Source organism: Acinonyx jubatus, chromosome E3, assembly GCF_027475565.1.
Source record: "Acinonyx jubatus isolate Ajub_Pintada_27869175 chromosome E3, VMU_Ajub_asm_v1.0, whole genome shotgun sequence".
NCBI classification, from domain to species: domain Eukaryota; kingdom Metazoa; phylum Chordata; class Mammalia; order Carnivora; family Felidae; genus Acinonyx; species Acinonyx jubatus.
In genome coordinates, this window is record NC_069398.1 from 7,447,492 (window position 1) to 7,474,375 (window position 26,884).

A 26,884-nucleotide genomic window follows, 5' to 3' on the forward strand; every position below is an offset into this window, starting at 1 on the left:
CATGTTTTCCTGTTGGAGCTTCTTCAGCTTTCATTCGTTCCCTCAATCATGCAACAAGTCTTATTGGAAACTAATAGTTAAGGCAGTTTGCTGGATGTTGGTTATAAAAAAAAGTGAGCAAAATATAGCCCTCATGGAAGAGGATCCCATCCACTGCTCTTACAGCCTCTCATGGCTTTTATGGGAACCCTTTGCAAAGGAGCATACTTTGAACCTGTAAAAAAAAAAATCAGACTAGTTTGGCTGTAGCTGTGGGTAGATATGTATTTGATATGTATGAAAACAGGCTCCTCTCCACGTTTGCCTGGAAGTGCCATACCTAGTGGTTCCCTCCAAGCGGCACCCACAGCCAGCAGTCTGTGACTCACGGGAGGGGTGCCCGTGAGATTAAATGACTCACGTGAGATTAAACTCGGGCCGCTGGCCGGCCGAATCTGCTCCGCTCCGCTCCGTAGGAGACAGAAGCTCTCCCGCTGCGTCTGCTTCTCATCCATGGGAGGAGACCTTCCCTTCGCACAATCATGGCGATGTTAACTCTCTCGGCCGACTAGCGGCACAAAGGGAAAGTGCTGCCCGGGTCTGAGTTGGTGACGGCCGAGAGGTGCAGTTCCAGCGCCTTTCCCCGATACCAAGAGCCCCGGCTCTGCCCGGAAGAGCGGGACGCGGGGCAAAGCCCCCGGCCAAAGACCCCCTGGGAGCGGGATGCGTGCGCTGGTAGCCGGTTATGCTGGTAGCGCGTTTCTGGAGTGTGGTGCCTGCGCTGAGATAAGACCCGCTTCCTTCTGATGCCCTAGACCGCCGTTTGTCTAGCTGGAGAACTTAATGAGTAATGAATGTGCCTGTCTGGCCGATAGAAAGTGTTCCCCCAGCCTGCGGGTGTGTTGAGAGAGCCGGGGAGAGACCGCAGGCAACACTTTGTCTTCTTAGGTATCAGCAAAGTCTTCTCTTCTAACAACTACGGGATTTATTTTTAACCGCTTGACTCAGTGTTTGTCAGATGATTCGGACCATCGAACTGCAGATGGAAGGACCCGGCGCGCGGGGGAGGCGGGGGGAGGGGGCAGCCGGAATGGCAGGGGAGAGGGGGCTGGCTGGGAAAAGGGGTGGGATTTCAGCATCGTGCCTGCGGGTGTCTCTGGTGGGAGGTGGAGAGAGTTGAGGGCTTCCTGCCGCGCAGCGCGGGTGTGTGTGTGCGCGGGTCGGGCCGGGAGCTAGAGGGGAATGGCTGCCTCCGGCTGCTTAGAGACCTGATCAGCCGTGCCTGGGGCGTTGCGAGGAGGGACCCGGGACCCGGGGAGCGGACCTGCTCTGCACCTTGCGCTTTTCTCCCGCTTGATGCTGCCCGTCTCCAGGAGCCTCTCACCATGATCGATAGCTCCAAGAAGCAGCAACAGGGCTTCCCGGAGATTTTAACTGCTGGGGATTTCGAACCGGTCAAAGAGAAGGAATGCCTTGAGGGGAGCAACCAGAAAAGTCTCAAGGAAGGTCAGTGTGTCTGTGGCCGGGGGCACAAGTGCCTGGTCTCTGTTGCCCGTAGGCCAGGCTGTGCACGTCCGTGTGCCCGTCTGCCTACCGTGCGGTGTGTCTGCTCTCTGTGCTCACTCCTGTACCTCACACGCTCCGAGTTCCTGGAAATGAAAGCGCAGTGCTGTCCTCGGTGGCTCTCTGCAACCATTCCCTAGCTCACAGACCTCTAGGCGTGTTGCAGGGTTTCACGCAGGAATGGGACTTTAGCAGGCCAGCCCTGATTTCAGTGAAATCCTGCCAGGTCCATTTCGTGCATTTTCTCATGCCCCCCGCCCCCACCCCTTTAGGAGAGGCCATTTCCCTTTTGATAGTCTTTAGCACACTATTTGCTTTAGGTTTAAACACATAATTCCAGGAAAATTAATTTTTTCCAGTTGACACGTTCATGGTTTTTATTGTTTAAAGCCAGGAAGGTAGCTACTGCTTTCTTAAGCATGTCTTTAAATGATTGGTTTGTTTGGTTGTAATGTTCAGTGCATCATTTTGTTTTGTTTTGTTTTGTTTTTTAAAAACGCATTGCTTAGTTTCGTGGGGGTTTTTAACAAGGCATAAGATAAGCTTGTGAATGCCGGCGATCACTGTTGATGGCCACTGCACAGCACCTCAGTGACTGACGTGAGAAGATGGCCAAAGGTGTGAGCATTGCTGTCCCCCGTCCCGGCATATACTGAAGTGTGGCAAGACTGGTGCCATCTGTGCTCCGCTGCAGCAGCTGGAGAGCAAGGGCCATGGTTCAGGAAATAGAGGACCTACTGACATGAAGTTTTTCCTGAATTTGGGATCCTGAAGGCCACCCCTCGCCATGCTTGTTGACTTTGAAGTTTGATTTTCTAGTGTTCTTTGGGAGAAAAAAACCCCCACAATATCCTCTTTTCGTTTTATCTGCTTTCAGCTCTGGCCATCAGCCACCCCCTCACCTCTCCACTCGCTCTTGCTCACCTCCTAGACCCAGAGAGTAAATGTAGACTTACCTGCCTGAGCAGGAGTCTGAGCTTCTTCCAAAAGCATATTGCCCCCTTTTTTGCTCACTTAGAATATGAGAATGTGATGGTAGGGATTGTTACGGAATTGAAAGATAGTAAGAAGAAACAACAGTGGGACTTTTTAAAGTTGAACTACTTTTAAGTACAGGTAGGAAAAAACCTCTCGATCAAAACAAACACAATCATGTATAAATAGCTGTTACCAGGAATCAAACAATGGGGTCGCCTCTGCTTGTGCGCAGCAAGCCTTACTGTGGATTCTTCTAAAATCAATACCAGTGGGGTTTTTAGGACACATTCTAGAGATTCCCTGAGGGAACTTAAGGTTTTTAAATTGTAACTTAAAAAAAGTTAAGAATTAGCTGTGTGTGTATCATTTAAGTCAAGTTCGTGTGTTAGGCTCCTATTAATATCTGAAATTTAAAAACAATTTTTGTGCTACTTGCAAACTGAGGAAGTGGAGGAAAATGGAGATGTCACAACCGCAGAGCTTGATAAAGGAGCCTGGAAGCAAGGATTAAAAATATGAAAACCGGGTAGAATTACCAACAAGCACAGCAAAGCAGAGTTGACATGATTACATAAGGTACAGGTTGTTTCCCTAACGATTGTGACCGTGCCTTCCATTTAAACTTGTGTGATAGCGTAATGTCACATGAGCAAGAACATGGACTCTCAAGTGAGATATACTTGGGATCAGGTCCCAGGCACACCATTTCCTAGCTTTGTGACCCTGGACAAGTTCACTGCTCTGAGCCTTAATTTCTGTCCTCATTTGTATAAGGAGGAAAAGCAGTACGTACCTGATACTGTTTTTATGAGATGTCCAATTTGATGCCATTCTGTCATCCCTCTTGTCTTTTTATCAGCCCTTTGTTACTTTTTCCTTCTATTTAAATTTTAGTTTGTAAAATTCTGTGTATATATATATATATATATGTATATATATATATGTATATTTATCACATAGAGAAATATTACTGTCATATAAGCTCACAGGTATAAAGAGGTAAAGGGAGAGAACTTCCATATTTTAAAACACTCCACAGATGTGTTTGGATCAAATTAGTCTCTCTCATCACAGCTGCATTGAACAGGGTTTGCTTCATACCTCAAGAGATTGCATTTCTACTCATTTTCTGCCAGAGATAGGGCTGGGTGGTGGCGGGGGGGTGGGGGGGGGGAGGGACAAGCAAACCCATAGATATCAAGGATAATCTGTTACCTCCAAGTTAGTGACAGTGAAAGAGAGATTAGACCTGGGTTTAATTAGAACAGGAAAAAATAGGAGAAATTTTGCAGAGAGCCCTTTTTGTTTGGAGTAGTATGAAAATAACGTTCCTGTGCAAGATCGAACTCCTGGAATTCACGGTGTCACGGTCCCTGCCCGCCGATGAGTACCGGTGGTCAGCTCATCGGACTCTAGAGGACGACATTGGGACAGCCCTTTGCTGAGTTTCCTCTGCTTTTCGGCCTCGGACCATATGTTAGTTGTATTGATCCGTGAAAGTTGATTGACACAGCAGCAGTTGTGGAAACACGAAAATGCCCTGGAGTCTCATTAGATCCTATGCCGTTCTGTCAAACGAGACACATAGACAAGTGACTATTAGTGTCTGAAGGTTTCTGCCTCATGTGTGAAGGGCACTAAAAATACTTAGGATATTTCACATCAGTAGCGTTTCATTTTCCACTCTTTTTTGGCAAAGTTGGTTTATTTGAAAGAACGGCTGCTGGTGGTGTTTTTGTTTTGTTTTTTTTTTTCGAGACCGCGAGTTTCCAGGTAATGAGGAACGATGGATTTTGGTCCATTTAGTTCTAACGGCATGGACCCTGCTCGGTCTCTGTGGTGTTTCTGACGTGTGTCGACTGTAAGGGCTTGGGAGTCCAGTGTTGCCCTGTTTCTTACTTACATTAGGATATCGCAGAATTCCTGTTACCATTGACAGTGCTGGTTAGCCATAATTATTATTAGGGGGAAAAGCAGACGTATTAGCAAATAGTGTCGGGCTTCAGGGAGTCTCTGCAGCTCCCGAACAAGAAAAGGTAGTAATACCTACTGAAAAGTTAAGAGGAAGATGTTCCAAGTACCATCAGCCTACGAGGAGTCGTCATCACATACCAAAGAACTGTTGGGATAACGAAGCCTATGACCTCGCAGCTTTGTGAGTGCTTATATAAAGTTCCTGGTAAATACCAGTCCGTGTGCGTGGTGGGGAATTTCATTATCAGTTGCTTTAGGTGAGGCTAGCCGTAAGCATCGCGGATTCTCCTGGTGAAATTCAAAACAGAACACTCTCCTTAGACTAGTTTGTTTTGTCAAAGCAGCAGCAGGGAGCCTCGGCCTTTGACTTGTCCACAGAAGGCTTTGAACATTTTCTGTTTGTGTGCAACATGGATGAGATTTAAATTTTATTTCTGGTTCTAGAACTAAAGGACGTTACAAATCACTGACTTTGACAACTGAAGAATTAATAATTACAGATTTTGAAGAAAAATCAAATAAGTTGAGGTGTTTTAATTCAATTGAGTGGTTTAATCGGAGTTATTATTAAGGTAACGAACCATAATACCGGTGCTACCAGCTAGTTACAATTAAACAGGAAAATGGATGTTCAGTTTCCAGAGCTCTCTAATGGTGAGAATAAAAACCACAGAAAGAAAACGGGGCTGTCTATTAATTTCCTTTGACCAAACGGACTGCCCTGACAGCCCCAAGACTCAGCGTTTGAACCAAAGTGCATTTCTCGCTCAGCACTGCCCAAGGTGGATCAGACTGCCACCCTGGTCAGCTGTCCTCTCGGTGACTGGGGGATCTGGGCTCCTGTCGCGTTGTCCAGCCCGTGGGTGTGGGCGGGGGGGAAGGCTTCCAGACTGGGGGGCCACGTTCCCACTTCTGTCACAGGCCGGTGAATCCCAGTAGAGATAAAGGGTGTGAAAGTTCATGGTAGGTGGCATAGTAAACCGTGGGGGGATCGACGCGGTGTGCTGGGCCGTGGCTGTGTAAGAAGATAGTGCACCTTTGTCTGAAGTCCTCTAAGCAGGCCATGCTGGGGAGGAGAGATGAAACAAATACCTTTCCCTAAACACCAGAACTTTTCTGAATGTTGGAAATCATCTCATACGTGCTGTACCTGTGCTGCCCATTAGCTGTGTGTGGCTCTTTAAATTTAAAGTAATTAAAATGAAACACTTTGTTTAAAATCCAGCTCCTTCATCACATTAGGCACAGGTGGTTAGAGCCAGCCGTATGGAGCGGCGCAGATGATAAAAGATTGCCCCCGGTGTCGAAAGTTCTGTGAAAGATGGTGTTGCTCTCCCCTCGCCACTCCACGCCCCTGCTCACCATGTTCCTCTCACCTCAGCTCTGCAGGCCGAGTCTGGGAAAACCCAATCCCGATGTCATTTCCTAAAGAAAGTCACTTGACCCTATCAGTTAATAATTTCCTCCCTCTGTATGTTCCCGATAACTTGATCTGCGTCTGTCTATGGCATTTTACGTCTTGCTGGTTTTTTTTTTTTTTTTAATGTTTATTCTTGAGGGCAAGAGAGAGCGAGCAGCGAGCATGAGCGGGGGAGGGGCAGAGTGAGAGAGGGACACAGAATCAGAAGCAGGCTCCAGGCTCCGAGCTGGCAGCACAGAGCCCGATGCAGGGTTCGAACCCACGAACTGTGAGATCATGACCTGAGCCGAAGTCAGATGCTTAACTGGCTGAGCCACCCAGGCACCCCTTACCTTTTGCTATTGTATCTTTATTATCTTCACTGTTAGGCCGTAATGATTTGGGGGGATAGAATCCTTATTTGGATCATTTTCATACCTCACCCCCAGTGTCCTGCATCTGTCTCATAGATACATTATTATGCAACAAGGATTTAAAGAGTATTATCTGCCTCCCTGCCTTCTTAAGCCGAATACCATTTGAACTATTCCCATCAGATATAATTTATAATTAGCTATAAACTAATAACCCCCAAATGGAATGCATTGGTTCCTTAAGGCACTGTGGAGATATACAGAGTGATCCCTGGACCATCACTAGATTGGTAGCATTGTTATTTATTGTTTGATTTTTGCCAAAATCTGGCCGCTCTCCCTTTTCAGATAGGCTTTGTCTAAGCTCCTTCAAAGTAAGCAAAAATTAACAAAATGTAATAGTGCAATCTTGATTCTGTTGCTGACCTAACTAAAATACATTTATTGAGCCATGGTGGGAGAGACAAATAGGCAGTTGAAATAAAGAATGCTACAAAGCTTTACAGTAAAAGCACTTGAGTTTTACAACTATTTTGATTTCTCTGGGAATGTCTCCTTTCTTTGTTTTCTGTCAGTGTTCTACAAAATTGAAAGTGTTGTACAGTGAGATATCACTAAGTTAACATTAAAAACGTAATTTCAAAGAGTAGGATATGGTCCTTTTCAGAAATTGAAATAACATACAGGTGTGATGGAAAAGGTAAAAGGTCCCTCTTCCCAGACATGAGTCAGTGTTTTTAAAAAGAAAATGGGTGCGTGCGCTTTTTGAGATGAAATTATTTAATTTTTTTTATTAGAAATAATTCTGTTTTGCAGAAATTTGAGCATGCATAGTATTATGCCAGCATGCAAGGAGCTCACAGCCCAAAAAGTGAGAAAGTAAATGATAATATAGGAGTAAAAATGATAATATAGGAGTAAAAAAAGGAGCTCACAGCCCAAAAAGTGAGAAAGTAAATGATAATATAGGAGTAAAAATGAGCACACATGCGTAAAAGATAAAGAAGAAACCCATGTGTACTTTGGTCCAGTGAGGGATGGTCAAGCCTCTGTCGCGGGTTCCAGGCCTGTGCAGTCCTCGACCTGGCGACACCAGCCGGCTTCTCCTTCCCATGAGACCCACTCCTCCAGTGTCCTGTCGCAGTTGAGGGCACCTCTGTCCACCCGTTGACTCATGGCGGACACCTGAATAGGGCTGATCCCTGACCTCCTCCTCATAACCTGTCACCGAGTCCTGTCACCAGATCTGTCACTTCTACCTCAACAGTATTTCTTTATCCTATCCACAGCATTACTGCACCACAGCCACACCCTTGTCGTCGAGGTCCCTTTCCTCAAATACAGTCTTTATAGGGGTCTTGACTCCAGTAGACCAAAAGCTGCCTCCTCATCTCGCCCCACCCAATCGGACCTCTCCATCAAGTGAGGCCCCCTCCCCTGTGTCCAGAAGCGAGTCACATTTTTCTGTCCCTCCATCACTCTTTTTCTCCCAGAATGCCTCTCCTCCCCACCCCACCCTACTCTATTGGCCTGACGGGCCGCAGCTCACCCCTTCGTCTGCACCATCACATACAGTCGCTGGGGTGCTAGGAGGGCACACAGGTTAGCCCACTTCTCAGTTCTCTTGTTTTCCTGGGCAGATTGGCGTGTGTGTGTGCGCGCGGCCCATTTCTAAATCCACAGAGTAGGCAGAAAAACCAAGCCATTGAGCCAGGATCAAGTGACCTCAAAAGAGTGGCATGTGCTTTCTAGTCTGGGAAAAATCAGAGGTACCTAATATGCCACAGTTTTCCTGTTTCATTGTCACTTGTCCTTTTACTCAGAGAACCTGCCTCAGGCATTTACGTTAAGACATTTCAGAATGTTTTATGCCACGTATATCTTCCCAGCTTAGAGCAGTTAGGAAGATGCTTTTACTCAACGGCACCTCTAGCGAGAGCTGCACACTGGAATTCTGATGTGGTGGTGGTGGAATAGAGAAGTTCTGATTGCCCCCAAAATAAGAAAAATATTCTCTTCTCTGGGAACCATGTAGGGTAAGAAATGTGGAAGTTCGGGGATAGAGCCAGTAGGGTCCTACAGATTAAAAATCCGTTGTCAACAAGAAAGAAATCAAGTATTGTTTTAACCTCTTTACGTTGCTGGTGATGAGGCAGTTAAGTGGATGATCTTGCTTTCAAAGTGCCTGATATTTGCGTTATACTTCCTTTTATGCCACTAGGTACTTCATTTCCACCACTCTTTAACCAAATGAGATGTTTTAAAACGCGTATATGTGTAATAGCCTTCTGTATGCGTGCCACAGACTGATGTTACCCCTGCTGTTCTGTACCAGGCCCCCCAGCTTGACATCACGTTGTCATACCACGAGAGGCATACTTTAAATTCATTCCAACTTTTGACAAAAAGGAGAAGGGAATTTGTGTGAAGGTATGATCAGTTTAAAGAAACATGCCCCATTTTTAGCAGTCTGTTTCCATGGTAACAGAAGCAGCAGCCAACCACGGAGTTATCAAAGTGCCTGTAAATTTCCAAAGCTGCATGTTGAAAACATGGTCTTCCTGACCTCATGCTGCAGAATAATTCAGGAAACCTATCGCATGTTAGCCTGGACTGTTCGCATTTTCGTTTCTACTTCATTTTTGCTTTTAATTCCTAATAGAGGCTAAATGGTGCATTTTAGACTGTGACCTCCTTACCAGCAAGTTTAGAATTCCAAAGTTTGTCTCACCTGCCCCTTCCCATATCCCCCACCCCCGGGGAGTTCATAGGCTACAGTAGGCTTTCTGACATTGGAAAGAAAGGCAATATTTCCTATGTCGTCTGAAAACTTTTTCAAACACTAATATGTGCAGGGTTTTTTTAAATTTTTTAAAGTTTATTTATTTTTGAGAGACAGAGAGAGACACAGTGCGAGTGGGGGAAGGGCAGAGAGAGGGGGAGACACAGAATCCGAAACCGGTGCCGGGCTCTGAGCTTTCAGCACAGAGCCTAGAGCCTGACATGGGGCTCGAACTCACAGACCGCAAGATCATGAGCTGAGCCGGAGTCAGTCGCTTAACCAACTGAGCCACCCAGGCACCCCTGTGCAGTTTTTTTTTTAAGTTAATTTGATGTTGTCTCCCTTTCTTCAGTGGAAAATAATCATAATATAAAAATTCCTGATCACAGTGCTGCTTGCCCTTCTTGTCATGTCGGAGTGTCGATTTACATACACTCCGTACGTAACTGCGTTGCTCCAGAAAGGAAGCCGTGGTCCGGGAAGCCTGTGCGTCAGTGCAGATGGCGTGGCTCTTAGAAGACAAGCCACCACTTTATTTGGGGCCTCTTTGTGCTTTCTAGTTTGTAGCATCACTTAAAAAAGAGGCTTACTTTGTAATTGGCAAGTTAGAGCCCTGAAAATAAAGCCAGAGGTCTGTGATCTTTGGTTGCTCCCTTTTGTCATGTGTGACAGTCCTTGAGTGCTTTTTCTCTTCCTTAATGCATCATGAATTTTACAGTCATTGTAAGTGGAGATGAAAACAAACTGGTATCTGCCAGGTTTTCATGGTTTTCTTGACTCCTTTGCCTTCACCTTCCCTTATTAGTCGTCTTGTATTAAATTTTATTTTCTGTTCTACCACCCACAGTAATTCAAAAATACCCAAGCCTCAGATTCCTACAACAAACTGAAATAATCTTGGTTCTGCCCGTGATAAGCCCTTGCCCCTCAAAAATTCTTCTGTTGATCTCTTCTTAAATTTGGCCTAGTATTAAAAAAAAAAAATTGGCAGAGCTTTCTTTCCTTAGAAACTCTAACTCCGTTACATACTGTAAGTCTACCGTGCAAAGTTAAGTAAAACGTGTTGATGAAACTTCTATACTGTGAGCATTGCAGAAGATGCTAGAATATAGGGATGTGGTCTAGAAGGGGAAATAGGGGCCAGAACAGCCCTGGGACAACCTAGAATTCAATGTGACAGCGAGTGTAAAATGTAGCTGTGACTGTAGTTATCACATTATTAAAAGATGGAGTCAGCGTTAGTGGTTAATGGAGTTGTGGTGAGGGCTAGCTAGGAGTGGGTGAGAAATGAGAAATTTGGTTATTGAGTTATTCGTGTCTTAAGGTCTCTTGTTCTGCTGACGTGTTTGGTTTTTTTTTAATTGAGCTAAAATTCATATAACAAAAACTTAACCATTTTAGAGTGAACGACTCAGAGGCATTTAGTAGTATTCACCAGGTTGCTCAGACACGCCTCTGGTTCCAAAACATTTTCATCACCCCAAAGAAAACCTCGCAGCTGTTAAGCAGTTGCTCCCACGCCCCCCTCCCACCCCCCAACCCCCAGCCCAGTTCGTAGCAGTCACCCCTCAGAACTCTGTCTCAGGTGGCTGTTTCACACGCGGCACAGGTCCACCAGGTGGCCTTTGTGTCTGGCGTCTTTCACTGAGCATCGTGTTTTCCAGGTTCGTCCGTGTGGCAGCACCTGTCCGTGCTACGTTCCTTTTTATGGCTGGATTCTGTTCCGTTGTGCGGACGGACCGCAGCGCGTTCATCCATTGATGCGCTGCTACATGGGGACCGTCCCCAGCTTTGCGGACGGTCAGCGGTGCCGCCGCGCACACGGATGCACCCGTGTGTCTGAGCCGCCGCCGTCCATTCCATCCAGTTCACCCAGACGGGGAATTGCTGGGCTACAACTGCTCGTGACGAAAACTTGGTTTGCTGAGCTTTAGGGAGAACTGCCAGACGTCGTGATTCTGTGTCTCGTGGTCTCTTTCTCCGGTCACAGTGATAACGTTCAGAGCTGACGAGCGACCTGCCAGTTTCCTGAGCGACTTCTGTCCCCCAAGCTGTTGCCACCGTTCGTCGGAGCATCTCGGGAACAAATAACCTGGTTTTCTTTTCACCCTGCTCTTCACCGTCCACAGCGACTGTTTCGTACCCCCTGCACTGGCCTCAGACTGACCTTTTCCTCCCTCGCCTCGCTTTCAGCGCGTCGCCTGGCTTCCTCCTCCTTCGAGGAAATAGAAGGCGTCATTGGCAAGTCTCTGCACAGCCCAGTCCAGATCTGTATACCTACCTGCAGCTCTGCCCCGTTCTGTTTGCCCTCCTGTTGCACCAGAAGGAGCGGCTCTTAGCAGAAGCTGTCTCTGCGTGCTCGGACACCCTTCCCTTCAAGGGACCTGCCGCCTCCTACTCTCCTGTTCATCCTCCTTCCTGTTCATTCAGCCCCGTTCTACCCTTTCCCTCCCCTCCCCTCCCCTCCCCTCCCCTCCCCTCCCCATTCCTCTCTCTTGCTCTTCATCTGTTATAGACTTGCTCCAGTATGTTCTGGCCTGAAGCTTTGCGCCTTCTCTCCTGCCTTCATGGGCACCATCTTGAAAGCATTGCTTCCGTTGACATCATTCACACCCTTGCCCCTCCTTTACTCCGTACGCCTCCTCTGGTCTGACTTACATCCATCCCTCCGAGCAGTAGCTCCTCATGACCCCCTTATAGAAAATACTTTTACACCACTCTCCAGGCTCCTCTTCCTTCACAGATGGCTTCCTTGACTTCCTTTTCTGGGTCTTCTTCATTCCCTCGCTGACCCATAAGTGGGCTTTTGATTGTTAACGTTCCTTGTTCCTCGTTGCTGAGTCCCGGGCTTCCTTTGCCTTCTCTTTCCGTATTCTCCAGCTCGGCGGACTCTCAGGGCTTTAAATGCCACGTAAGTGACGACTTTCTTTTTTTTTTCAACGTTTATTTATTTTTGGGACAGAGAGAGACAGAGCATGAACGGGGGAGGGGCAGAGAGAGAGGGAGACACAGAATCGGAAACAGGCTCCGGGCTCTGAGCCATCAGCCCAGAGCCCGACGCGGGGCTCGAACTCACGGACCGCGAGATGGTGACCTGGCTGAAGTCGGACGCTTAACTGACTGCGCCACCCAGGCGCCCCTAAGTGACGACTTTCAAATTTCAGTCTCCTTCCAAGACCTGCCTTCTGAAATCTGGACCCCCAGAGCCATCGTCACTTTGACATCTGCACTTCTAATTCACACACGTCCGAGACCGAGCTCCCAAATGGCCAGCTTGCGTTGTTCGTCTCAGTCACCGGTCTACCCAGGTGCTTAAGCCAGAAACCCAGGAGCCATCTTGGTTGTGTCTTCCCCCTTCAAGCCCAGCATCCAGTCTCTTACCACATACTGGTTGATTTTATTCTAAATATATCTTAAATCTGTCTAGTACATCTCTCAGCTATGTTGAAGGGGAAAAAAATGAGATGTCTTGTGCTTGAGGTTTCTACCCAGGAACATCAGAAAATTCTTCCAGGTTGATGAATAAATACGAGGTTTGCAACAGAAAGCTTACCTAGAGCTTCTGACAACCGTAAATGTCTCCACATTCAGTCAAAAACCTGCCCCATCACCCTCCCTAATTCTTTTGATGTCTTTTGGTCCCTTACTCCTTAGTAGTTATATCAAATTTTACTATTATTTTTGGCATGATATTTGCCAGTGGTCTGGGGTGAGTGGAAGTCATCTTTGTTTCTGAATTTAAACTTCTCTTAAGACACGATGACGCACATACTGGGGAAGGGACGAACAGAAGTGTCCTCTCTTACGTCGTAAGTGGGACTACAGAGTGCTGAAACCATTTGGATTGCAAAGCACCCCTATCAGAATTTGAAGTGCATATTCTGTTATCATACATTTTAAATAATCATCATCATCATGAAAGGATACCAAAAAAACGAATAGGACAATCACCGCAGCCTGGTTTATAATAGCAAAAAACCTAGAGACTTAACGTGTATACAATTGAGACCTCCACACGTTAGATACAGCCGTTAACACAGCTGGTAAGAATGAGCTAGATTTCGTGGGGTGTTTTAAAGCACGTCACCAAACTACATGAATAGTAAGATCTTACCCCATACATCTCCTTTGCATATTCTATATTTAGTATTCTGGGAATATTCACAGAACACCCTCTGGAGCCATGGAAGCTTCCCAGTGCTTTCCTTTATGGTGGAGGACTGGAGGTGGGGAGCGGGATGGACCAACATTCACTGTTCTTTTTAATGCCTTTTGTGTGTGTGTGTGTCACTTTTATTTCAACAAATAAATAGAAAAGATTCTCCTAAAACATGGATTTTGAATAGAGGCATTGGTGGTACATATAATGGTGTATTTGTGAGACCCGGGCCCAGATGGAATTCTCAGGATGTGACCTTCTGACTACAGAGTACCCGTCCACACCAAGAACATATGAATCTTGGTGGGATTAAATTTTTTAAAACCTTGCTGATAATGGGGGAGACTGTATGTGTGGGGGCAGGGGTATGTGGGAAATCTGTCCTTCCCTCTCAGTTTTGTTGTAAATCTAAAACTGCTTTAAAAAAAAATAAAGTTTTTTTAACAATCCTTATGGTTTTATATTTAGGGGAAAAAATGGTAATTTTTCCCAAGCATCTGGAGTAATAGTGGTCATAGTACAGTATTAATAACTACCACCTTTTTAAACATTTATTTTTAAGGACAAGGAAAAGTTCATCAATCTTTTGCTATTTCAATATCACATTTTTCCAAGACTTCAAATTTTCGGCCTTACCTGTAAGCAAATGTAGTTGTACATTTTACCACTCAACTGCCACTTTAATAAACCACTGCATCCAGGACTGAATGGGGCCCTCAGGCTTCACTGTCCTAAGATGTGACTTAGGGGCCCGTCACTCCCTCCCATATCTGTTGAAAAGATGTTATGATGATAACGTTGTCTTGTTTTCATAGCATCAGGCCCCTAATTTATTTTAAATGTTAATTTATTTTTGAGAGAGACTGCTAGTGGGGAAAGGGCAGAGAGAGAGGGACCCTGAGGATACAAAGTGGGCTGCTGACAGCAGTGAGCCCAACGCAGAGCTCAGAGCCACTAACTGTGAGGTCATGACCTGAGCCGTAGTTGGACGCCTAACAGACTGAGCCACCCAGGCACCCCAGGCCCCTAAGTTAATGCAGTTTTAACGGTCCGTAATAGATTTTTGCCAAACCCCAATCACTTTATTCCCTTTACTCAAACATCTGTTTGAAAAAATTAAATTAAATTGAAAAACTGAAACCAGGGCCTGGTTTTTGCCTGGTATTGACTTCAGAGTCGATACATCATCAATTCTAGAGTATTCTTTGGTTTTCCATCTTTGCTTTGGCCTCTGGTTAGCCGGCCTTCCCTTGACTGCTCAGGATTTTGGGCTTTTCATTCCCCGTGATTCTGCGGTTTATCCTGCCCGATGTCCCGCAGTCGGGTTCTCTGACGCACTGACAGCTGCTTATGTCCCCTCCCCTTCTTGTCCCTCCCTCCTTCGTACCCCATAAGTGAAACTGGCTATTTATTGAGAATTTCCAAGATCATGGCCCACTGCCACACCGCTTCCCAGAAAGGGTCATTTCTGCCCTGTTTTTGTAGTATACAGTCCTCAGATGTCCCCTCGCAAGCCCTTTGCGCCAAAACTGCACGTTGCTCTGGCTTATCCAGTTCATGCTAAACTGTCGTATGTTATTAAAATGCTGCATAATATGGGGCTTTTTTCCTTTAGAGTGAAAAAGCACTTTATGTCATATTATAGAAGCACTTCAAACGTTCTACTTACAGGAAAAAAAAGAGAACAGACAAATCGCCTTGGTTCATAAAGCGGCTGAAAATTTTGAAGTGGGGTGTAAGTATTATGTGAAAGACATTATTGCATATTATGTTTATTTTTTTTTTCTATTAGAAACTAACCTGGAAATTTTGTTCCAAAAACCTTTTAATCCATTTAACAAAAAGCAGGGGAAAGGAACTAAAAGAAAATATTCTTCAATGTGTAGAGTATCTGTGATGCCGTATAACAGAGACATTTCCTCGTTAACACTGAATAAGCTCCCTTTCATTTTTTGGAATGGTGCTTAAAAATCCAAGTTTTACATTTCTTAAAAAAAAAAAAAAAAAAAAAAAAACAAGCCTCCAGCACTTCCCTTGACACATTTATTGTTTTCATCTGTTGTAGTAAAGAATACCACAAAATAGAATTTTTTAAATTGTTTGTATTTTTTTCTCTCTGCTGAAATATAAGAGTAAGCCCTGAAGGTTAGCCTTAAAAAGTATTAAGACCTGTCCACCTTGGGAAAATTCAATAATTAAGAATTTTTTTCTCTACATGAAGTAGATGTAAAGTAGTCTGTATTCACGCCCTCCCCCATCTGCTATAATTTCCAAAGATGCTGGTTTGCCCCCGAAGAAATGCATCTCACTACTTCACAGCCATACCTTCTGTGGACCACTAGAGGTATTACTCCTTCTAGGAATTAGGGAAATACCTGGAAATAAGGAACAAACTTTATACACAAAAATTCCACCATAGCATCATTGTATATAGTAGCATAAATCAGAAACGACCTCCGTGCTAAATGACAGGCAGATATTTAGTACACCATGGAGTGTGCACGCCAAAGAATGTGTAGTCATTAAAAAAAGAGTATTTTTCATTACATGTACGGTACGATGTGTGGAAGCAGAGGGTCCAAACTTAGACCTAGATAAGAGACAGAGGAAATACACCAGTATGGTTACAGTAGTTGTGTGTCTGTGGGTGATATACTCAGGGATTTTGTTGCTTAGTTTCTTCCTCCTCCTTTGGTATATTTCCTTAGCCTGTGTAATGAACATATCTGACTCTTAGGTGAAAAGTTTTTCTTCTAATAAAAAATAAAAGACTTGGACTCGGCTAATTAAGAAAGACGTGCCACATACAGTATGCAAATGGCTCTGTCACTTCCTCTCCCTTTGTTGATGGAGGTCCTTTGAGCACCTCTTGTGAGTCTTGTCATCAGGAAACAGAGCCGTCATAGAATTCTCAACTTGAGGTATTTGCTTTTACGCAGAGAGTACAGTGCTAGCTGTATAATGAGATACGTATCTTTTATATCTAACCCCCCCCCCCCCGTTGTTGAGAAAATCAAATGAGTTTAAACTCAACAATGTTAAACTGAAGGACTTATCAGGATCATGTGTTGGATTGTTTTCATTTTTACATTTTTCAAAGACAAAGGCATTCTTTGAAAATGTTCAAATAAGAGCAATGGTAACGTGAATTCTATTTTGCTCTGTTATTACCGTGTCCTTTGTTTTCTGAAACGATGTCGCCGCTCGCTGACTGTTTGGAACTATGGTTTTTTCTCCCTCAGAATTCTCTAGATTTACATGTTTTCTTCTCTTGCAAGTCGTATTTGCAAAATGGCCTTGGAGAGCCCTCAGTTTTAGTTAATCTCCTCATAGGATGGAGGCTGTGGTGTCAGCCCAGTAGCTCAGTTGATCCACCCATCTCGGCACCAGGGAGGACGCTGTGAGGTTCAGTTTTCAGACGCAAGGCCATTGCCCGGGACGTTGGCTTCTTAGGCAACTGTTCGGCCACCCGCCGCCACCCCAAGAAAGCACCCGCCGGACCAGCCTCTAGTCTTGCCTTCGTGGCTACAGAAGCGCAGTCTTACACATGCAGAGTGTGTCACTTTTCCAGAGACCAGCCGGGATAGCAGTTTACTCCTTTGTCTTAAGAACGACAACCATGCGGCAGGCCCGGCAGAGGTCAGCGGGCCGGGCCTTCCCTGTGTCCACGGGAGCACGAGTGTGGAGCCTACAAGGGAGGAAAATGGTCTCCGGGCCGGATTCATAAGGGCCCCGGAGAAAGTCGAGGAAGCATCTTGATCCCACAACCACGAGTGGTGCCCTGATTACTAACAGAGTCAGGTCCTCTGTCTCCAGGACCCCTCGTGCCTTCGCTGCCCTGGCTCAGCTTCCGGTTCTGCCAGCTCTGGTTGTCCAGTGCCGAGGGACAGCCACACTGTGTGCATCGTTCCATCCTCACCTCTCCTGGGCTGGACGTTCTGCCTTTGGGATGCGGACTGGTTGTCGCTTATGATACGTGAACTTTTTTACTGATGGGCTGAGTGGGAAGTACCCAAAGGAGGTTTGCTGTTTCCCAGAATCATGAGCCTGTACCTATTTGTCCTTTTTATAAATTCTCAGAAGAGCTTCCATCAGGTTGTGAGTGACTGGTTATATTTAATGTGGGCAAATACTGTAATTGTGTTTTAACACTGACCCAAAGTGGCAACGTACCCGAGGCTCTCCACGGGGCGTTGTGCCTGACAGTCCATGCAGTGTGTCCAGGGCCGCCCCCCTCCTGTTAGAGGTGAAAACTAAGCCAGACTGGGCCATCAGGCTTACACCCTGTCATCTGTACCTCTGCCTCTTCCATTCATGTTCTTCCTCACGTCTTTGCTTCGACACACACCCTCCATTCCTGGCCGTTGCTGCTCCTGCCGCCCTTGGCCGTGCATCCCACACGTGTTCCGTGCAGTCACGAACAGACACCCACTACGTGGCTCTTAGGAGACGAAGGCCGCCCGCCTCCCCTGCTTTGAGTAGCGCTATAGTGCGATGATGTTGCTTCTTGGGAAGGTTACAGAGGCAACGAGAAGGGAATAGATGGGCAAGATGATTCCCCTCCCTGAAAGCAGTATGGCACAAGAAAGGTGCTTTGTTTTGCCACGTAGGAACCCGGATGGAAAACACACGTGGCTTGTGTTTGGTGTTTGCTTCGTCTTCACCGTCGGTGACGTGCGTCCACGTTGTGTGGTACCCTCCTGGTAGCACACGCGCTTTGCATGTCAGCATGAGAATGTTATGTCTAGTCGAAGACCTGATGGCGGGCAGGGCTGCCAGCAAAGTGCATGAGGGCCGCTGACCCGCGTGCAGTCAGGAGACGCTTCACGGCTTTCTGTGGCTTACTGTCGTCACTGTGGTTTGCAGATGAAGCTGTTGCAAATGTGTCCATCATCCCGAGATGCCACGCACCCTGAAGATCTGTATCGTGTTTGATACGTGTGTCTCACAATGTCTCACAAGTACGGTGCTTTGCTTGTTTGTTTTAAACCAAAGAAGGGGGCTGTTGATGTTTTCATTACTCTTTCTATTTTACACCTTTCTTTGAGGACCCCCTTGTGAGAAAGGAAGGCTGCCACTGCTAGAGATCCATCAGCAGACATGGACCACCGTGTTCCAGAAGTGTCAGCCTTTGAACTGGAGACGGTTCTGACCCTTTTCTCCCCTCAGTATTCCTCTTCTTGGGATTCGGCCTCTTGAATATGACCGTCTCAAGTTCAGACAAGTGTTAGCTTTAGCATTCACAGAAGAATGTTAGAGGATGCAGCCGTTTGGGTGCTATCCTGTTCATAGGTCATCTCTTTGGCTGTTTTTGTTCCTAGTGAAGTACCTTGGTGGGAACATACTGTCCTCAGGAAACTGTAAGTTAATCAGGGAAACGATCTTTGTGTTAGAGCATAATTGATTCAAAGTATCACAAGCCATTTTACTGGGAGAAACATGTGCCTGTATTTTTTTGACTCATCAAATTTTTCTTTGGCTTTATGTGATAGAATCTTAGGTCAGTTGCTTCGGTTCCAAATGGGAGGTCATTGATGCTTTGTGATCCCTACGGCCCCCAAAAGAAGCAAAAAAAATTTTTCAGCATTTAGTAAAGGATGACATTCATATCTAGCATTGAATAAGAAAATGTGTTTACAAGCCATTTTGCAGTCTAGACTGTTTTGGAACTGTCTCTAGGACTGTGCTGTGCACCCAGCACAAGGGCAGGCAAAAAGTAAAGGATATAAGGGCCCTGGGCCCTGTGCCTTTGGATCTCAGGGTGTCGTTACAACTAGGAGCCATCATTTGCATATTGTTTGAGCCTGGGTGCGTGACTGGCCTGAGCTAGCCTCTCGGGCCAGCCATCACCCCCTTGCTAGAAAATTCTCTCTCTTTCTTCCAGAAGTACATAGAGGTAATTTTTTTTTAGCATATTGGCAAACCTTACTGAGACCCTTAATAATCCTAACCTTGGTTTTCATCCACAGATGAAACCACAAAAATCAAAATAGAAACTTAAAATTGAACATAAGGTAAACCAAGGAAAGTATTTTTCAAAATTACTTCACGTAATTCTTTTGTGAAGATCGGCTCATTTTCCAGACAAAAATAGATGCTAGGAAAGGAAGCTGCTGGAGAAATACAGGGGAAACTTTTTTTTTTATTAAATGTGGCAAACTGGATTTTCACATTTTGTGACGTATACTTCATTCTCCACAAATTCTAATGATTTATTCTTTATTCTCTTCATTAAAAAGATAAGATATCGATTGATTTTGGCTTTTTTTAGAACTTGTAGAGTGAGACATGGTGTGATGTTTGTGCAAAGATTATTAAACTTTAAGTTCTTAATTTAGAAATTTTCCTTTGGGTCATTAGTAATACCTCACAAGTCTAATTTTTGTTATATACTTGGCCTTCATTAAAGCTATTTAAAACTCGTTCCAGATGGAGCAAATCTCTCCGAATAAGTCAATCTTAAAATAAATTTTTGTTGCTTTAAAAAAAAAAAAAAGCCAATTAATGTCAAGGAATCTCACATTTCTATTTCTACAAGTTAAAATTTTTTATTCCCAAGTCTTAACTTAGGTATAAGCCAACTATTTTTGTTTATTTGCAGAGTATGTTGTGATTGTATTTAAACAACAAATACTTAGCTAAATTCATCAAATTAAGATTATGAACTAACTAAACAAAAAAGAAGCCAAGGGAACTTCCGAGCTCACCAAACTGGCAGAAACTACAAATCGGTTTTCTTTTTACAAGTTGGACGGTGCCAGGTATTATCCTCACTCGCTTATGAAGTAGAAGGGGTTTAATAAAGCGTAGTTGTATCTCCTCCGGGATCCGCTTGTTGGCACCTGCAGTTGCCGATAAACTCAGTGGTGATCCTTTCCTTTTCACAGTGCTCCAGCTGAGGCTGCAACAGAGGAGGACGAGAGAACAGCTGGTGGACCAGGGCATCATGCCACGTAAGATTTCAGTGTCACTGTCGCCTCCAGTGTGATGTAACAGAGCGCACCCGTCCGGGAAGAACCTGGACCGCACTCTGCTTTCACTTGTGTCCACGTAGTCAGTATACGGCGTCCACGTGAGCTGATACGGAAAACCGGGCAACAGCGCTGCCAGCCTAAGAGAATCCTCTCAAAGAACATTTTGAAAACCAGATGCACTGTAAAAGACGGGCTTGAGTTAATTCTGTATTACACAAAGAACACCTTGAAAACGGGGTAGTTAGGTTGAAATCAGTTCTCACTTCCAACGTGAGCCCTCGTTTTAGTTTTGAAATCATCAGACTCCTCTCTGCCTAACAGGTCCAGTGTTACTTTGACTTGCGAAAGTAACGTGATAAAATTAATTTTAAAACTTGTTCTACTTTATTTAATTCAAGTTAATTATCCTTGATACAGTACAGTCTGGTCTGTAATTAGGTGCATCTCGGTTTATAATTAATAAAATCTTTCTTGCCCAAGTAGATAATTTGGAGGTATTTCGAGGCCTTCATTTTTTAGAGTTGATTAATTTTAGAATATTCGCCTGTTGCCTTCTTACCTTTGCTCACCAAGTTTGGAGGTAATTTCATGTTTTAGAGGTGGAAGAGTGGTTGCTTTGGTGCTATGATTATTTATATGGATATTTGTCTAAAAATTGATCTCTCGAAGAAGTAATTTATATGGCTTTAAAAGACTAAGAAGAAATTACAAAATGAATTTATGCGTCCCTACCTTTTTTTGGCTTATGAGAACAGTTGTTCTCTGCAGTAGACTTTTTTCCCAGTAAAACTTTTCTGGACTACCATTAATTGAGTATCTAAATATTTTGAATCTAGTATTATGATAGACTCAAAAGGTGGTTTGTCGATCTGCCAGATTTCTCTACCACCTTCCCAATGATGAACCAATCAATTAAATAGTATCAGTGATATTTAAAACACCACTGCCAAGCCAGCTCTAGTCTGATTTTGGGAGCTGCTCCCTAGACAGAAACCTGTATGGGCTTGTCTCCTGGGAATCTTTGCAGTGCTTCAAGTACCAGAGCTGAAAATAATCCTACCCAGAGAGTCAAGTTTTAGAGGTCACGGCCCAAGTAAACCTAGCCCAAATCCTATGCACAGCATCTGACTGCCTGTAGTTCTTACAGGTGGACATACACACAAAAGATTTTGCAAAGATAATTGATAGAAATACTGTAGTAAGTGATGTTTTAGTAAAACACTGCTTATCCTCCCTCTGGGATTCTGGAATATTTAAAGTACTAGTAGTTAACATATTAAAGAATCATTAGGTCTTTAGGGTGAGTTGCACTGTGGTACAATAGAAAGAGCATGACACCTTCTAATTCACAATGCTAGACTTAGATTCCACTTTGATCACAATTTAGCTATATGGCTTCGAGAATTTGGGTAACCACTTTGAGCCTTTTGTCTGTACTTGGCCTGATACCTACCTTGCGAGGTGGTGACGATCAGCCACGATATAACTGTGATTGACCACAGGGCGTAGGACTATGTCCAATGTGGGGTCTCAGTGAATGGTAACTCAGCTCTGCTAGACAGAAAGTGTAGCGTGTCCTCTTGTTCAAGGTTAGACCACTCGTAGGCTAAACGTCCTCTGGACATTTGGGCTTTTTCTGGTATCTTTTATGGCCACTAAGAGCAAAGACCCATCAAGGAGTCATCACACGGTTCCCTTGGTGATGGTAATTTGGCCCAACTGTTGGCTCCAAGTAGTCTGACCTGGTACTTGTATTGTCATTATGTGTACAACTCTATCCTCAATATTCACTTGTTTTATTTGTGAATATATGATTTTAATTCTGAAACGTCTAAGGTTTCAAATTTTGCAGATCTCCTAAAGGAACTAGTAATAAATGGAACTGTAGATGCAAACTAGTAAGATTAAGAAGGAACATCAACATAATGTACCCTAACGTTTGGCTGAAATATTAACTCGTCTGTCTACATGGTTCTTATTCTTCTCACAGCTTTGAAGAGCCCAGCTGCATTCCATGAGCAGATAAAAAGCTTGGAACGAGCCAGAGTAAGAAATTTCAGTTTCAGAGGTTCTGCTTCTCTGCTTCTCTCTTGTATTTTAAAGTACCTGTGGGCAAGTAGCAATCTTACTCCTAAATATATCCACAGAGAAAATGCAGTGTATTTTCAGGACAGGTGGCTTCCAGAGTTATATATTCTGGGGTAGTTGAATCTTGGAAGTTTGTAGAAAATGCATGATGTTCAAATTTTGTTCTTTTAAAGCCAGTAACTGGTTTTGTACATAAAGGACAAATCGCATTTCTTCATTTCAGTGCTGGGGCATACCAACAGGTTTTAGAATAACCATGGAGTATTTCTGCCGCTTGTTACCCCAGCAGACCGACAGCCCAAGTGGTGTCCCGACAACCACACATCTTTAGGTGGTTTCCTTACTGGGTCTGCGTCAGCTGTACGTTTGACCAAGGGCAGGAGAATCTGGCTGAATTAAAGAAGTTGCTGTGTTTCAACTCCACTCTATTCTTTGAGAGTTTTCCATGCCATTTGCACATCGAATTCATGTTCATTACTTTTGTTTAAAAGTACCATTATGCACATTCATTCTTTTTGCTTTAGGGAATACTTCTATCATGCAATATGAAAATAAGCATGTTCCAAAAATTCCGTAGGAATTTTCCCAGAAGGCGATAATGATCTCTTAGAATCTTGTAAAATATAAAACCCATTTGAAAGCCTTATTGTTTCAGTTGAGAACCTTTCTGAGTAAGAAAATATGATCAAGGATATGAATTCATCAATGAAAACACATTAGGATTTTAAGGAAATTTGTTATTTAGGTGGATTTTTACTTGACCTGAAGTGTAGCTATTAGATATTTAAATGATCAAAATCCTATGTCTGTGCAAATTATGAGCCTTTTGCCTTTTCCAGGTTTTAAAATAAAAGTCTGTAAAGTGCTTACTTTATGCCAGCATGCATTTCAAGTGCCTGTGCAGTTTTGAAGGCTGCAGTTTAAATTATGTATTGGATAATAGCTCTTCAAAGTACTAATTGCTACTCTTTTCTTCTCAAAATCATGACCAAAGAGTATACAATTTATTTAAATGGAGTACCTTGAGAGAAAAATGCAAAACCACAATAAGTCATAAACAATTTATAGTTAAGACTCACTCTCTTTTCTCTCTCTCTCTTTCTCTCTCTCTCTCTCTCTCTCTCTCTCTCTCTCTCTCAAGACTGAAAACTTTTTGAAGCATAAGATTCGGAGCCGACCAGATCGTTCTGAACTTGTCAGGATGCACATTTTAGAAGGTAAAAATGTTTATTTCTGCTTATTTTGCTGCATTTTCTCAAGAAAAGAAGTGAGAATTCCACCATTGCTGTTTATTCCCATCTTAATAACTTTTTACCCCACAGGCTGACATCCTCCAAATTGGATAGCCAACATGAAGACCCAAAGCTAAAATGTTATGTTAGATACATGGGGAAGGTTTGATTCTCCAAATAACCAATTGATGAACTGACTCTGCCCCACCAACTGGTGCTGTAGATGTCTCTACCATCTGTTCTGGAAAAACATTTTTGGTCCAGAGGATTTCTTCATCAGTGAGGAATATTTTCCCATTAAGTCATAAAGGGTACAGTGGCCACAAGTGTAACCCTAGATTTTCACCTATCTGGATGGACCCTGTTATATCTACCTGGTGCACTGCCCACACCTAACATCTTTTGTTTGTCATTACGTACCCACAACAGTCCAGCTTGATCTGACCATTAATATAAATACTCTCCACTTAGCCCACCGGATTTCCTCAGTGGTCTAGCTTCATCACTTGTGAAGCTGGTAGGGACAGTTCTGTTCTGTCTCTAGTGAGACACATGACTCAGACCAGAATGTTTTTCTGTCTAAAGACAGAGCATTCTTGAAAGTATCCCCTGCCCCCCACCATAAGCTCCTGAGTACGTTTTCTTTCATTGTTTTGTTCCTCAGACTGATTTATTAAGCAAGGACTAGGAGCTTGACCCGTGATAGTCTTGAGTGTGTTAAACCCTGAGATGATACAGAAAGAATCTGGAAATTTCTCACAAAGATTCAGAGACTCTTCTCAAGTAGGAATATTATATTTATTCCTCTGGTCTAATGATAGAGTTAGTATTAGAATTAGGTTGATATTACAAAGTATTAGATTGGCGCTCATCATAAGGAGTAATATCCTGAAGGTCAGACATGTTTAAAACTCTCCCAGAAGCAATAAGGTTATGCTCATTTGAGGCGGTCATTCATTGGCCAGTGAACTAGACCCCAGAGACCCAGCAAATGAGCCAGATCCATGCCTGCTTTCATGAAGCTTACAATCTAGTAGCAGAGACAGATAATAAACAGGCAAAACAAATGAATTACAGATTGTGAAAAGGGCTCGATGGCAGTAAACAGGCTGTTGTGGTGGGGATGAAGCACAGGATGACACTACAGTAGGATGTTGTAAACAAATTCCAAGTAGCAAGTTGGTATCTTCATCCCCAAGTAGGGTCTCTTCTAATCCAAAGAATCTATGATTATGTGACTATCTCCATATCTGGGGTGGGAAGTGACGGGTATATGCCTTCCACTACTCTTAGTGTGTTCTCAGAAGTCCATTGGGCTAAAAAAGCTTTTCCAGAACTCAAGTGGTAGGGTAGAAACAGCTACCAAAAAATGTCAGGGTTAAGTGAATCTTCAAGAAGCAATTGTGGTGGTAAGTAACTGGGGACGGGGCTCCTTCCGCACCTAAAAATACCTCGACCTATAAAGGACATTTTTGAAGGAACAATGCTGTCTGTTTCAGCTTGCCTTCTAATTGTAACAGGCTTTATTAATATAATTAAAACCAAAGCAAATACATTTAACTATCAAAAAGAATCATATTTGCTTTAAAAAAAGAAGAAGAAGAAAAGATTACCCAATGGTTAAAAACCTAACTATGTGCATGAGCGGGCCCGTAACTGATGTTTTTTTAGCATCTGTTCTCAAGTTGGGATTTTTAAAGTAAGAAAGAATATATATTGTTTGTAATTTTAAAAAATAACTTAAAACCCCCCAACTTATTTTAACATTACCCCAATTTTGATTGAATTGGATGTTTGGCAGGCAAAAGTCTAAATTATTTTTCTGAAGTTCAGCTAAAATCTAACCTCAGCATCGTGGAGATGAGGAGATCACAAGACCAAAAACAGAAACATACCAAAATCCCAGCGTCTCATTATTTACTTTTGGGATATTTTCATTCCAGACATATTCCTGACATGGAAATGTTGATGGGAGAAAGGAGAAAGGCAGAAGACTGTCCTACCTAGATCTTAACAACAGCATTTAAAATCACCCTAAGAGTGATTGGCATGGTCTCATTCTCTCTACCTGTCATCTTCCTGTGTGGTTAGAAGTGGTTTATGTAATAAGATGGGGGCCACAGCCTAAGGTTATACAGGAAAATGTTAAAAATGAGAGGTCACGCATGATATCTTCACTTACAGAAATGTTCATTTATTAGCCAACACTCTGATTTAAGACCAGGGCCCTCATTAGGGAAGTGAATGGAGTTTACATCATCTTTCTTGCATGAAGCACAGCTATCATACGTCATCTACAATTTCCATTTAGGGTGGAAAAAACAACATAAAGACACTTGAAAAGCAATCTGAGTTGGAAAATCCTAGATTTTATCATTTTTCCCAGATATTTTAGTTGTTAATTGCCCTAATTTGACAGTGACTTATTCTGTAATAACCCACCTTTATCAAATCATTCCAAAGGATTTAACTTAGGTTCCCAAGAAATAGTCTTATTTTTGAAGTTTATCATTTTCCTATAAGATGTAGTTAAACTATGTATTGACAGATATGAAATGATATGAACTGTTTTGTGGACCATCAAGGTTGAGCTTTGGTAAGCATGTAATTCAGCTGGTGGAAGGAGAAGCACTCGGATGTGCTGGGGAGTAATTCACGGGCCGTGGGCTTTTGGTGTGCTTTGGGCTTCAGCCAGGATGTCGTACCCACTAAAAAGAGAACATCAGTTAATCCTGAGATAACTTATGGGGATTTTCATTAAAAGACCTTCTGCTATATAATTTAAGTGGCAGGCAACTGTCAACTCAGAATTTGGGGTTAACACCTCACCATGTTTTTAATCACTTCTAAACATTACTTAGAACAATGTAATAAAATGTTAATGAGAGGTACCAGAAGCCAAGTCATTGACACAGTTACCCAGATGAATGAGCTAGGATACTTACGTTACTTTTGCATTTGTTGTACAACTTCCTGTTTGCAAGTAGATGAGCTGAGCCTTCTTTATGACCATTGACATCTATCTTTATGACATAGGACTATGTAATTGAATGTTCCAAGGTTATATACCCAGAAATAAACCCAGATTCTTAGTGAGGATGATTGACTGAGACACACAAGGATCAACCCAAGAATTTGATTCTGGCTCTTCCTTTGGCTCCTGCAGAGAAGCTTTAGGACCTAACTAAGTAAGAGAACAGTGCCACGTCTCGCAGCTGACTTTGCAGTGAGGCCAGATCACACCTGGACACTTCTTGGGCCACGGATGGACCACGTCCCTCGGGTTCATCCTCCAGACCTCCCAATACCTAACAAATGTGACTGTGATCCTCTCACCATAAATGAACAAGAGCAGTACCACATTTTTGGCTTGAGTTCATGT

General features: G+C 43.6%; 1 protein-coding gene across 11 annotated transcripts in view; it reads left to right on the forward strand.

Annotated features, from left to right (window-relative positions):
• The window catches only part of MRTFB (myocardin related transcription factor B), a 197,055-nt gene that overhangs the window by 118,390 nt on the left and 51,781 nt on the right, over window positions 1-26,884 (forward strand). For 8 of the 11 annotated variants that reach the window (XM_027043211.2, XM_027043217.2, XM_027043213.2 and 5 more), the window contains 3 exons: window positions 20,096-20,161; window positions 22,173-22,228; window positions 23,412-23,487. In XM_027043211.2, coding sequence (XP_026899012.1) covers window positions 20,096-20,161; window positions 22,173-22,228; window positions 23,412-23,487 — 198 coding nt within the window. Of the gene's footprint in view, window positions 1-1,100; window positions 1,486-20,095; window positions 20,162-22,172; window positions 22,229-23,411; window positions 23,488-23,546; window positions 26,691-26,884 lie in introns of those variants that run through there. The other 3 variants (XM_027043215.2, XM_027043214.2, XM_053213264.1) reach the window with 3 other exon arrangements.